The 12,357-nt window shown below is 57.3% G+C and overlaps 1 protein-coding gene across 4 annotated transcripts; it reads right to left on the reverse strand.

The window, feature by feature from the left end:
* Window positions 1-22: 22 nt before the first annotated feature.
* STK36 (serine/threonine kinase 36) lies at window positions 23-12,284 on the reverse strand. 4 transcript variants are annotated; one of them, XM_061459516.1, is made up of 26 exons: window positions 11,884-12,284; window positions 10,917-11,057; window positions 10,129-10,206; window positions 9,588-9,718; window positions 9,091-9,340; window positions 8,608-8,701; window positions 8,180-8,349; window positions 7,757-7,956; window positions 7,551-7,677; window positions 7,301-7,444; window positions 6,880-7,059; window positions 6,566-6,660; window positions 6,104-6,209; window positions 5,536-5,677; window positions 5,171-5,298; window positions 4,462-4,566; window positions 4,143-4,241; window positions 3,836-3,930; window positions 3,469-3,532; window positions 3,183-3,293; window positions 2,957-3,031; window positions 2,351-2,522; window positions 1,792-1,939; window positions 1,411-1,570; window positions 397-1,143; window positions 23-319 (listed from the first exon to the last, which is right to left on the reverse strand). In XM_061459516.1, exons 1-26 carry the CDS (start codon window positions 11,965-11,967, stop codon window positions 128-130), a joined length of 4,038 nt encoding a protein of 1,345 aa, XP_061315500.1. In that variant the 5' UTR covers window positions 11,968-12,284; the 3' UTR covers window positions 23-127. The 4 variants fall into 4 exon arrangements, with proteins under 4 accessions (XP_061315500.1, XP_061315499.1, XP_061315501.1 ...); XM_061459515.1 differs by having other exon boundaries at window positions 6,566-6,663; XM_061459517.1 differs by lacking the exons at window positions 9,588-9,718; window positions 11,884-12,284 and having other exon boundaries at window positions 6,566-6,663; window positions 10,917-11,054.
* Between the last annotated feature and the right edge of the window lie 73 nt (window positions 12,285-12,357).

The raw sequence follows: 12,357 nt of genomic DNA on the forward strand, positions 1-12,357 counted from the left end.
CCGGGTGGGACAGCCCCACAAAATGGCACCCACGGGCGGTCGGGACTGGAGCCCGAGGAGAAGGAAGGAAGAAGCGTTTGTCCCGTCCCGCCGAAGGCAGCGCCAGGCTGAGCCCAGGTGCCAGCCCTCACCGCGAGTGCGGGACTGCTGCCCTTCCGGGATCGAGGGGTCCAGAGGGGCGGTGCGCAGCGGCCAAGAGGCAGAGGAGCTTCTTGCAGTGCCGAGCAGAAGGCAGCCGGAGGCAGCCACCAGCAGCGAGCTGCAAGTTGCCGCTGGCCAGCGCGGCCAGCTTCTCACGGGCTCCCAGGGACAGCAGCACCTGCGGAGCAAAGAGAGGGACAGTCACCCACCAGCCGGGACCCTTGTCCCTGCAGCACCGGGGTCCCCATGCGGTACCTGCTGGGTCCCGGGGTGCTGGCTGAGGGTCCGCAGTGCAGCCAGGGCTCCCTCCCGCACGCTGTCCCGGGGGTCCCGGCAGGCCACCTCCAGCAGGATGTGTGGGGCCTGACTCTCCAGCAGCAGCTGCCCCAGCTCTTCCCAGTGCTGGCCCAGGTTGCCGAGGGCTGAGACCGCGTTGCAGCATGTCCTAGCCTGCACGTCACTCAGCAGCCGCATCAGCCAGGGCACGGCTTGGCCCAGGGCCCCGGCTGGGCAGCACGGGTGGTAAGCAGCATTGCCCATTGCAAAGCTGGCCTCCCTGCGCACACTCTCCTCCGGGTCGGCCAGGCACACTAACAGGCTCTCCAGCAAACCAGGGTGGCTCTGCAGCACCTGGGAAAAGCCATGGCTGTGTCGGAGCAGGTTGCCCAGCAGGTTGCAGGTTTTGGCCCGTATTAGGTGGTGCTGGTGGTAAAGCAGGTGTGTAAGTGGCTGGTCAGCCACATCCAAGCCCCTTAGAATCCTCTGGAGAAAGGGCAGGTGCTCTGGGTAGGCCCGGGCCACATGGGTCAAGAGAGACAGGAGGTCAGTTGTGAGTGTGAGGCTGTCTGAAAACAAGACAGATGTCAAGAAGGCAGCGACGTGCTCTGAAGCAGCAGCTTCCCTCACCAGTTGGTCTATGACCTCCTCATCAGACACAACAAGGTGGCACAAGAGGCTCATGGGGAGCTCAGTGTATGAGAAAGGCAGATGGCAAGAGCAGACCTAAGGAGAAAGGAGAGACAGCAGCGCTGAGTGCAGTGTCCTCATATATGGGCCAAGTCCAGCACCCACTGAAGGCGGCCAGCAGATAAGCAGAGCTCAGCTGCTGGGCAAGCTGCTCTGAGGGCTGCATGGCATCTATGTGACATCTCTGTGTGCACAGGAACTGCCAGCATGGTGTGAAATGGTGCCACGCATCAGGGGCTGCAGTGTGGAGAGCTGGCTCCGCAGTGTGTGTGGGGGAAGAGAAACGCAGGGCCAAGAGGGTACCTGCAGCAGCTGGGCTGGGATCTGAGAGTCTCTCACAGCCTCTGTGACCAGTGCTAAGGCATCTCCATCCACTTCCAGGGCAAAAGGGCAACAGAGGAGCTGGCAGGCCTTGATCACCACAGCTGGGACAAGCTCAGGGTCCCCATCCTCCCCTGCTTGCCTGAATGTGTTAGAGAGAGAGGGCTTAATACACAGGTGAATGGAAAAACACCAGGGCAAGAGCCAGAGAGCATTCCCCATGCCAGGCACTAAAGAGAGACTCTGCAGCTAATCTGTGCCCTGCAAGTTCCAGGTCAGGAATCTCTCCACCCTCTGCATGCTTGTGTCCAAGCCCTGTTCTGTGGCTGAGCTCTGCCCACTCCAGCCCTCCCTGCAACTCACGTCTGTGCCAGGCATGCAAGGAAGCCAGGGGACAGCAGCCTCTTCAGTGTCACCATGAGGACACCATGGGATGGGGTGAGCTGCATCAGGCACCAATGGGACTCACGAGTGAAGACAAAGAGGGCCAGGCTAAGGAAGAGCAGGGTGCCTGCAGGGGAAACAGCACAACAGAGGGGCAAAACCAGAGAAGGCTGAAAAATCTCCTTTTTTCTGTCTGCCTGTACTTCCTCAAGGCTGCTTCAGGGGTGCTTCAATGCTTCCCTGCCAAAAACCAGACCAGTCTCCATCCACAGTGATCACACCTGCCAGGATGAACATTCCCTGCAGCACAGTATTTCTTGTTCCCCCACAGCCAGCTCAGCTGAACCACTGCCGACTGGGCACAGCACAGGCCTGAGCAGTCCTCTCTCCCCAGAGGATAACAGCAATCCTCAGGAAAAGCCCCCTAAGTCCTCTGGTCTTAGGGATCAGATGTGGATGGGGAGAAACAGGGGCAAGTCTGAGGGCAGGATGTGAAGCAGGGTCCAGGGCAGAAGCCCTGCTGTCCCACAGCTCTTACCTTGAGGGGAGAGGAGGTTCCAGTCTGGCTCTGCTGTGGGGTGACCTGCCCCTATGGACTCTCTCTCCAGTGCTGCCTGGTTGCTGCCCGCACAAAGCACCACAGCGACACATTGCCACACCACAGTCCACAGCTCTGAGGCAGCAAAGCCCTGCTCCATGGCCATGTCCTCCTAGAGGTGGGGAGGCAGATGTCAGAGGGCTTTACAGTCCTCATGGCTTCCCAGGGTTCTGGTCCCTGGCTCTGCCAGCCTCATGTTCCTGGGAAGGTCAAGCCTGGACAGACACAGCCCAGGGGAGGTGAGGGGGCAGGCAGCTGGCCGCCCTCCTGCGCTTGCTGATGGTGCCAGTCCCAGGGCATTCCTACCCTCTCCCACTCCAGTGTGCCCATGAATCACCTCTTTCTGCCTGCCACTCTCCCACCAGCACTTCAGAACTCCACAGCTAACCCAGGGACATTAGGCAACTTTCTTGGGGTTACTCAGCTCAGCCAAAGCTGCCCAGTTCCCTGGTTTGCCTCAGCCTCCATTACAGATCCACATTCAGGCCTTTTTGCCACCACACCTTTTAGCAGAGACCAGGCAAAGGGAGATTTAGCAGCTGGTACCTGGGCAAGGAGCTTCAGTAGGAGGAAAAAGAGCCCATCATAGAGACCAGCAGCCATTGGTGGGGGGAGCTGCAGCTGTAAGAGAGAGCAGGAGCAAGCTACAGCTAGCTGCTAGGTCGGAGAGCAGCAGCATCATACATGCACCCTTGTGAGTCTGTCTTTGTCCCCCCACTTCCACGGGAGGGTGACAGCACGGCTCCCCCGCTCCTCTGTCACTATCCCATACCTCAGCAGGTGCTGTCAGTGCATTTGTCACCACCAGTAGGATCTCTTTTCCTCTGAGCTCCAAGGCAACCCCATGCTGACTGAGCTGTGCCAGGAGGAATGCTGCAGCCCCCTGTGGGACAGGGATTGCTCAGCACCCTTGGGACTTTCCCATCTGCTCACTCAGGTGCTGACTTTTTATCCCTCAGCCCCATCCAACCCTGAGTGAAAGCAACAGCAAGACCGAAATGCGACGTAGGGCTCTGAAGGACCCTAGGGGACTGCTCTGGCAGGGTGGCCAGACTCACCACAAGGGAGATGACAGGAGAGTGGGTGATGTGATCCACAGCCAGGGTAACCACCTCCTCAAGCCTGAAACACAGGGACCAGGAGAGAAGCCCTGTGTCCCCACACCTTCACATCCCACAGAGCAGCAGCATCCAAATACCCCCAAGGCTGGAAAGCAGCCACCTTGCAGGAGTGAGCCCTGATTCACAGCACCTTCTTCCACACTGGGGCCTCACCACTTCCCCAGCACCCACCCACACTGCTGGTGTGTCCAGATCACAGGGATCAGTGGGAGCAGAAGCCCAGCTCTGGGCAGGGAGTGGGACAGAGGACTGTTCAGGGCAGGGCACATTCCTCTCCCACCCATGAGTGAAAGTGTGTGCTTACCTGGGAGGGGAGATCTGGAGCTGCAGGGTGAGCAGGGCCAGCAGGTATAGAGAGGCCTCACAGGCTGCCCCCCGGGCCACCTCTGCCATGGGGACCTGCCAAGGGAGCAGGAGTCACAGAGGGACAGCAAGGCTGCAAGGGGAGGAGGGTATGTTTCCAGACCTTGGAGGAGAACTGCACTTTGCAGACTAGGCTCCCCCAGACTCTTCTCCCCACACATTCCCCAGCTGGTCTGAGCAGTGCTCAAAGGAATGAGTCCTGCTTGCCCACACTCCTGCCCTGCCACTGGCACTGTGGTCAGTCCTACCTCGCCCTTTGAGAGCTGCATGAGGGAACGCCACAGTCGCTGGCTTCTGCCCAGGTGCTGGCACAGGCTCAGGCTGACATGGCAGCCAGCATAGAGGATCTGCAAGGCAGAGGGGCAAGACGCATATCAAACCCTGGGGACAGGGCCCATCCCAGTCACACCCCATGGCTACCATGGGTTCATTTACTCAACAACTGACACCAGGGAGATGGGGATCATTGGGGGCTGAGCCCACAGTTCCCTCTTCGCCATGCTCCTAAGCCCAGTCCAAAGGTCCAGGACCTCTGGGCACAGCCAAACAAATGGACAGGGCCTTTACCTTCAGCACATTCAAGGAGCAGCTTGGGTGCTCCAGTCTCCCCAGCAGTCTCCCAAGCTGTCGGCTCTCTTCCTTCATAAGCTTTTCAGCTACCTGCTGAGCAACCTGCAGAAATCAGCCTGGTTTGCACCCTGGGCATCTGAAGCACTGCACAAACTTTAAGGAGTTTAATGCTAGCAACAAGTTAATAAAAGAAGGCATCTGCTTCCTGCATGTTGTGTGCATTCACAGAGATGCCTATCTGCCATAACCCAGCCCGGCTTTGATGTACAGGTGCAGAGATGCACCAGGTAAGATTCCTCCTCTGCTCCCCTCTCCATTAACTCAGAGTTGAGTTAAAGGATCAAATGTAAATCTGTAGTTTCCTTTTCCCCCTCTCACTGTCCCATTCAATTTCAGACTTCCTGCAGTTCATATCACTGTCATTTAAGAACTCTCCATGTTTTCTCTGCATTGCCTAGTTCTTTAAGTAGCCCATCCCACAGTTCAGATTGTAGGTGTGAGTCTCTTCATTGATTTAGGAATCCTTAGACTCCTAAAGCTCTGCTATTGGCTGGGGAGGAGCATCCTGCAAATGCCAGCCCTGCAGCCACCAAAGCCAGAGGATCACAGCTCTCCACTCTAACACAGAAAAAGAGCTTCTCCGGGAAAGGGCTGCTGCCCCTGTGGGGACCGCACCTCCTCACCCTGGAAAGAAAATTGGCCTGACCTGCTGCTTGGCTTCCCGACAGCTGTTCCTCTCCAATGGAATGCTGCAGGCAGCAGCCAGTGCAGCCATGAAGAGGTCTGCCAGATGTGGGCTCTGATCATGGGCTGACTTGGCCTCCATTGCTGAACCTGCACAGGGACAGAGTGCAAGGTGAGGGATGCAGGATGAGTTTGGAGAACAAGAGAGGAGAAGTCAGGCTTGTGGCATGAGGGGGATGAGATCTGGGATTGAGGGAGAGCAGAAGAGAGACCTGGTTAGCAGCAGTTCATCCATCTCCTTTGGCTAACAGGACTGCAATAGCAGTCAGTGCTCTGAGGGAGCCCAAGGACAGGAAGGAGAATGTGGGGTGTTGCTGTCACTGCTACCTCGCAGAGCAAGCTGCTCTGGGATGGATCCCTGAAGGAGTCTGTTCAGCAGGGGCTGATGATCTTCTCGCAGGCTGGCATAAAAGCAGGCAGCGACAGAGTGGTATGTCGCATCCAGGCTCTCACAGAGCAGGGTGAAGCACTGGGGGAGACACAGGGGTTGCCATCACTGCAAACTGAGGGTGGGAGGAGAGAGAAGGACAATGGGGGAGGAGACAGTGGGGGAACAGCAGAGATGGGAGAAAGACTCGTGCTGGAGCTTCATGGACCACTAAGTGTCCTCTCCAGCCACTGTGTGGAAGCCACATGCATATGCAAGCTGGATGAAAGGGGTACACAAGGAGGAACAGAGCCAGGGAATCTGCCCTCTCAGAGACCTCCTTTATGTATATGATCCCAAAAAGAAACCCTAGTGGGCGAGACAGTCTGCCCTGACAAAGAATGCACCAGACCCCACTGCTGGGAGCAGAGCCCTCAGCCTGCAGCCCCCCTTCCACGCACACCCCAAGCCCCACAGCTTCTGTCTCTGTGGGAGGTGTCAGGAGAAGGGAGACAGTGGCATGCTTACCAGGAGGCTTTGCTGGCAGAGTCTCATCTCGCTGTCAGCTGGGTCAGCCAGCAGCTCCGGCAGCAGGGATAGGAAGCAGGCAGCACTCTCCTGGAAGGCTTGCAGGCTGGGGGAGGCATCCAGGGCAGAGGAGAGCACAGAAACATGGCCCTGGCTGTTAGGACAGGATCTGACCAGCCCCTATGGCCCTGGCTAATGGAGCAGGCAGCATACACTAGCACTGTGAGCTGATGTCAGTAGTCAGCACAACTGGACTCCAGTCAGCTGAGCCTTCCCCTTAATTAGCCCCACTCAAGGAAAGCACTCCTCTGTAAGCACAGCAATACGGCATGAAGAACCTAGTGCACAGCGGTTCCCCAAGGAGACACCTCCAGCCACGGTGTATGAACACCACCCCTCCGCCTGCTGCTGGGTCCCCAGAGTGGCCACAAGAGACCTCAGAGCACAAAGGGTTGTCCCTACCTGTCCTTTTGCCCACTCTCCTCTGGACTGCATTCACTGCTGAAATACACTGTGGTCACCATGATGAGGTCTGTCAGCACTGTGATACACCAGGGCTGCTGCAGGATCCAGAAAAAAAAACAGCAAGTGAGGATTGTCCTCTGGCCATCCCAACACCACCACAGCAGGATCCTTCCCTGCCAGGACCTCCCATTTCTTAAGGGTGCCTGGAAGAGTCACTGGTCCTGTGAGCCAGCTCTATCAGGGCACAAGGGCCTCCTCAGCACCCTGCAGGGCTGGAAGAAGCTCAAATTTCTCAGGAGTCGTACAGTCACCTGCTTGGTTTTACCGCTCTCTAGGATCTGCTTGGCTAGATGCAGCAGGGAAAGAGGCACATTCAGCTCTCGGCAGAAGTGGTCCAGCAGCTCAGAGTCACACCGGGTAGCCAGGAGGTTGCCTATGACACGCAGCACGGGACGGAGATGGGAGGCTCCCTCCAGCATCCCTTCCAGCACCTGGACACAGAGAAGCTCATGGTCAGTAGCGGTTTTGACTGTCAGCCATGGGCAGCCCTTCAACCCATTTAGGGAGGAGACAGCAGAGGAGCAGATGGGAAGTTAAGTGCCTCCAGCTCCTGGAGAAGCAGACGATCTTCTTGCTGGCTGGACTGAGGACTCTCCCAGTGTTCCCAACCCAATCCTGGGGAAGAAGGCAGCATCCATGTCCCCAGTCATGGATGGGCCACACACCACTCACCTGCTGAGCACAGTCTGCCAGGCGGGCCTGGATACGGTGCCGGAAGGCTGGGTCTCTCAGGAGACTCAGTGGTATTCTCAGCTGCATGGCTGATGGCTCGGTGGTCTCGATCAGATGCTGCCACTCCTCATCACTCTCCAGCTCCTGATCACAGAGAGAGGATTGGTGCCACAGACCCTGCCTGCCTCAGGGTGTCTATACCAGCCAGGGGACTGGGCCCTGCTGTCCTCACCACAAGACATCACCTTACCTCACTCTCCAGGTCCACAGCCTCAATGCTGTGCCTGCCCTGGGCCTCTGCCCTGCCAGCCCAAGGCTGTGAACGGAAACCTGCTCCAGGAAACTCCCGGTCATAGTCTCGAGTGATGCTCTGCTCCCTAGCCAAGGAAACAGCACAGTCAGTGAATGATCCTGCCTTGCCCTCTTCCTCCTGTCCCAGCCTTAGCCCTCCCTCACCATGGGCTGGGAGGTGGCTCCTTCAGTTTCCACTCTGCCATGATGCTCTTTCCTTGTAGGACATCAGGTTTCTTCTCATCAGGGGCAGCTAGTGGGTCCCCCTGTCCAAGGGCTGCCTTCCTTGGGGCTGCTCTGGCACTATGCCCTGCACATCCTTTGCCTTGGGCCTTTGTAGATGCATCACCTGCCTGCGGTTGTCCCTGAGTGACAGCACAGCAGTTTGGTCAGGGCAGGGTTACTCAGTCAGCCACGTGAGTCCCCTAGAGCCCACCACCCCGAGGACCCCACATCTTGCATTGTATGTGGCTGATACCCCAGACTGACGCAGGTACCCTCTATCTTTTTCGCCCAGGTCCCATTTCAGTAGCCCTCCTTTGCCCTGACTGTGGGACACAGCCAGGGGAATCCCATGCTTTTCTCTACCTTTTTCTGTGCCTCCTCAGCCACCTTCTGCCGGGCCTTTCTCAGGATCTTGGACTGGCCACTCCTGGGAGCCACAGAATGGGCTTGCTGCTCCTTTAGGGCCTGCAGCTCTGGAGATGGCTTAGTGGTGAAGGGATTTGAGATTCCATGCTCTTCTGTGTCATCAATCACTGGGGAGGTGAGGGGAGAACTTCAGCAGCAGCTCTCCCTTGGGACACAGGGAGAGTGATCAGCTTTGAGATTCCCCTGGGATTCTCCTGGGATCTTAAAGGACCCAGAGCAAGCCCAGCACATGAGCTAGGGGCCAGTGCTTGAAGAAAGCTGAGAGGATTGAGGCAAAGACCAAGGCAGTAAAAATAGCAGGGCATCCTTCAAGCAGGAAGAAAAAAAAAGGACCTAGCCAGTGTGGGAAAAGAGCTGGTACTCACCAGTAACCCATCCAGCAATGAAGGGGTGAGAGAGCAGCTCTGGCCATGACAGGCGGTGGCGCGGGTCCTTCATTAGCAGTCCCTGCAGGAAGCTCTACAGCACAGCACAACACAGGATCCATGGCACATGCTCAGCACCCACTAGTGAGCACGGTGTACCCACCAGTCTGCCCCACTAAGAGCTCAAAGCAGGGCTGTGTTCCCTGCCTGGCTCTGAGAAAGAAGTGGGGGGCTCCGGTGCTTAGGGCAGATGGAAAGACACTTCTCTTCCCAATCCAGTAAATGCTGTCAGCCCATTTCCCACCTTATGAACAGCAGGGATAAGGGTCCCCCTCCCAGGGGGCCCCTCTCTCACCCCTTGTCTATGTTTTGAAATCCCTCTTAGGATGTAAAACCTAAGAGTGACCCACCAGGGCAGCATGGGAGACCAAAGCTGCTACTGCATTAAGGGATCTCACCCCACAGGCAGGGCCTTCCCCTTACCTTGAAGACTGGGCTCATGGCCACAGGCCATTTGACAGGGTCATTGACAATGAGGCTCACGAGCTGGAAGATGCTGCTGGTGTAGAAGGGAGGAGTGCCCACGAACAGCTCATACAGGATGCAGCCCACAGACCACAGGTCCGCTGTGTGGTCGTACGGCCGCTCCTCCACCAGCTCAGGGGACATGTACAGTGGGGTGCCCTTGATGGAGGTCAGCACCATGGTGTGAATGCTCATGGCACGGGCAAACCTGCTCAGATCAAAGCACAAATGGCTGGTTCAGTCTGAAATATCCACTGCACTCCCAGGGAGATCCCTATGAGATCACCAACACCCCTCCCCTCTGAAATCCAAAATATCCCATCCCTGCTCAACCTCTAAATATGCACAGAATCCAGGTCCCCTTCCACACTCCCCCTTCCTCCTCTACAGCACACAGGACACCCCTTGACTGCCCTAAGGCCAAGTGTCCCCCTCAAGCTGGCCCCAGAACCCACCCAAAGTCACAGAGCTTGACAACGCCGTCTTTGCCCAGGAGGATGTTCTGGGGTTTCATGTCGCGGTGCAGGATGCGGTGGGAGTGCAGGTAGTAGAGAGCAGATACCAGTTGGGCAGCTATAGTCTGGACCTGTAGGAGACATGGCAGCCTCACCCTGTTTCCCATGGTGGCACCAGCTGGCACAGACATGGGCTCCCTTATGGCCTGGCTCCCCCAGTATCCCCACTTCTACCCTTGCCCTGTTTGGAGCCAGGACCAGCCCAGGTTGTGGGGCCGCAGTTCCTTGGAGCAGACTGATGGCTGAGGCAGCAGCCTCGTGCTGTGATCCTTGGTGAGCGAACAGGGAAACTGAGGTCCCTGCTGGACCACAATGTCCCCCAGTGCAACTTGGCCCCCTCCTCACCCCCTTCAGCAGCTCTGCCAGGTAAAGCCCCTGAGGCACTCCTGTTCCAGAGCAGAGATTCACTACCTGCAGGCAGACAAATCCTGCTCTCTCCATCCTGCAGCAAACACTGTGTGGCCAACCCTGTGACAGTCACCTGGTCCTCAGGCAAAGTCCTGTCATCCTCCAGGATCTGGAAGAGCTCCCCCTCTGCGTAGTCAGTCACCACCACCACCTGGAGGGAAGAGCAGTGTGGTCAAAGCAGGCACTCACCCAGCTCCATCCCCACCATGCCCTGGGGACCAGGACACAGCAGGGTAGGAAAACTGAGGGATATGCTGGAGTGTCATCGTGCACAGCCTGTCAGCTTGGGCTGGGATCTGAGATGGGAGAGAGCACCCACAGCTGCACCGCAGCAAGGGCCTGGCACTCAGAGGCCTTGTGGTTGTCCTTATCTCGGACAGCCAGCAGAAACCAGGGAAGAGGAAAGGACAAGACAAGCCCAGAATGGTACTTCCGATCCAGGTGGGCAGAATCATTCCCTTGAGTTTGTTTTGATTTTGCTGCCCAATTACTATATTTCATGCCCCCATGTCCCATAGCACAGTCTTCAGTCCCGTTCTTATACTCTCTCCATGAGGGTTTAAAATAGTGAAGTCAGTCTTTGAAGAGACTGATGAGGTGACTGGAGAGTCACCCTCACCCTGTGATCCCAAACCCCTCTTACACCACACACCCCTGCCCAGCTCCTTCATCTCTTAGTGCACCCCACACAGCCCAGATAGGTGCTGACTCCACATGCACCACACACTGAAAAACACTGACCAGGTCCTGGAAGGGTGTCACCAGCATCACCCCGGAAGGACATCCCTATGGCAGCAGGGGGAAGCCCTTGTCCCCCTGCCCTGTCAAGCAAAAGCATCTGCCCAGAGTAATCCCCTTCACCTCCTTGTCAGTCTCAAAGCTGTCAAGCATCTGGATGATGTTGGGGTGATGGAGGCCTCTCATGATCTCGATCTCTCGTTGCAGGTTCTTCAGCTCCTTCTCAGACCGCCCCACCTTGGGGATGAACTTCAAGGCCACCACCTTTCAAACAGGCAAAGCTGGGATCAGACCATGCTCTTGCCCACCCTGGCAGGGGCCTCATGTCACCCAAACAGGACTCAGCATTTCCCAGCCGAACACACCAAACGAAACATTTGTTCACTGGAGCCAGGGCTTTCCCCATGCCCTTGCACATCAATGCAGGTCTCAGTACTACGCACACTGGCATGAAAAGCCAAGAAAACTAATCAGTGAGCACAATCAAAACTAGGATTGCCAGAAACATAGGACAGGACCTACAGATACTGGTGGACAGCCAGCCTGACACGAGCCAGCAGCGTGCCATGGCAGTGAGGGCCAATAGCAGCACCCTGGGCTATATCAACAGCAGGAATTGGAGGGAAGTGATTATTGCCCTTTATTTGAAACTTCTTAGACCACACTGCAGTAACATGGCCAGGAAGACATCAACAGGCTGGAGCAGTTATAGCAGAAGCCACCAGGATGGTGAGGGGATAAAGCACACAGGAGGATGACGCAGGGATTACAAACTGAAACAGGGTAGCTTCATTTTGATATAAGTAAAATCTATTCACTGTAAGTATAGCCAAGCACTGGCTGTGGGGTGTTTGTCCTTGAGGTTTCACTGAATTTAGTGCTGGCTCTGCTTTGAGCAAGGAGTGAATTGAGGACTCCTGAGGTCCCCTGAACCTGGATGACTGCGCCACTAGGAGCTGGCCAGGGAGATCAGCACAAAAACGAACGAGTGCCGAGTCCCGAAGGCCTGGCAGGGCCTGGAACCCACAGCCACCAGAAACCAGTTCCCAGTGCCAGCACCGGCCCTCTCCCCCGATGCCTCTCTCCTCACCTGGGCGCTGTGCTTCCGGCGCCCCTTGTACACGCGCCCAAAGGAGCCTTCGCCGATCATTTCCAGGACATGGTACTTCTCCATGGCGGGCGCCCGGACAGGGAGCCGCCGAGCTGCAGAAGCAGAGCGGCCGGTAAGGATGAGAGCTGTGCCTTCTTCCTCCTCCTCTCGCCCTCCGCCACCGGCCGCCGAGAGGCACCAACTCCAGCTGCAAAAAGCAGTGCCAGCGCAGGGCAAGCAGAGCTCCACCCCCTACGAGCCCAATCCCAAGGGCCGGGGCCTCCCCTAGCATCGGGGCTGCACCCTGGGCGCGGTCCCAGGGCGGGTGTCCTCAGGGTTCTGTCTCGGCCGCGACTCCAACTGCAGTCCCCACGGCAGGAAGAGACCCAGGCCCCGGATGGAAGCCCACGAGTGGAGCCCCCCAGGTGGACCGGACCGTACCTGCCGTCGCCTCGCCTCGCCTCGCCCGGCCCC

Source organism: Pezoporus flaviventris, unplaced genomic scaffold (assembly GCF_033815535.1).
Source record: "Pezoporus flaviventris isolate CSIRO_AGI_PZ_B2104156 unplaced genomic scaffold, CSIRO_AGI_Pfla_v1 ptg000029l, whole genome shotgun sequence".
Lineage (NCBI taxonomy): Eukaryota > Metazoa > Chordata > Aves > Psittaciformes > Psittacidae > Pezoporus > Pezoporus flaviventris.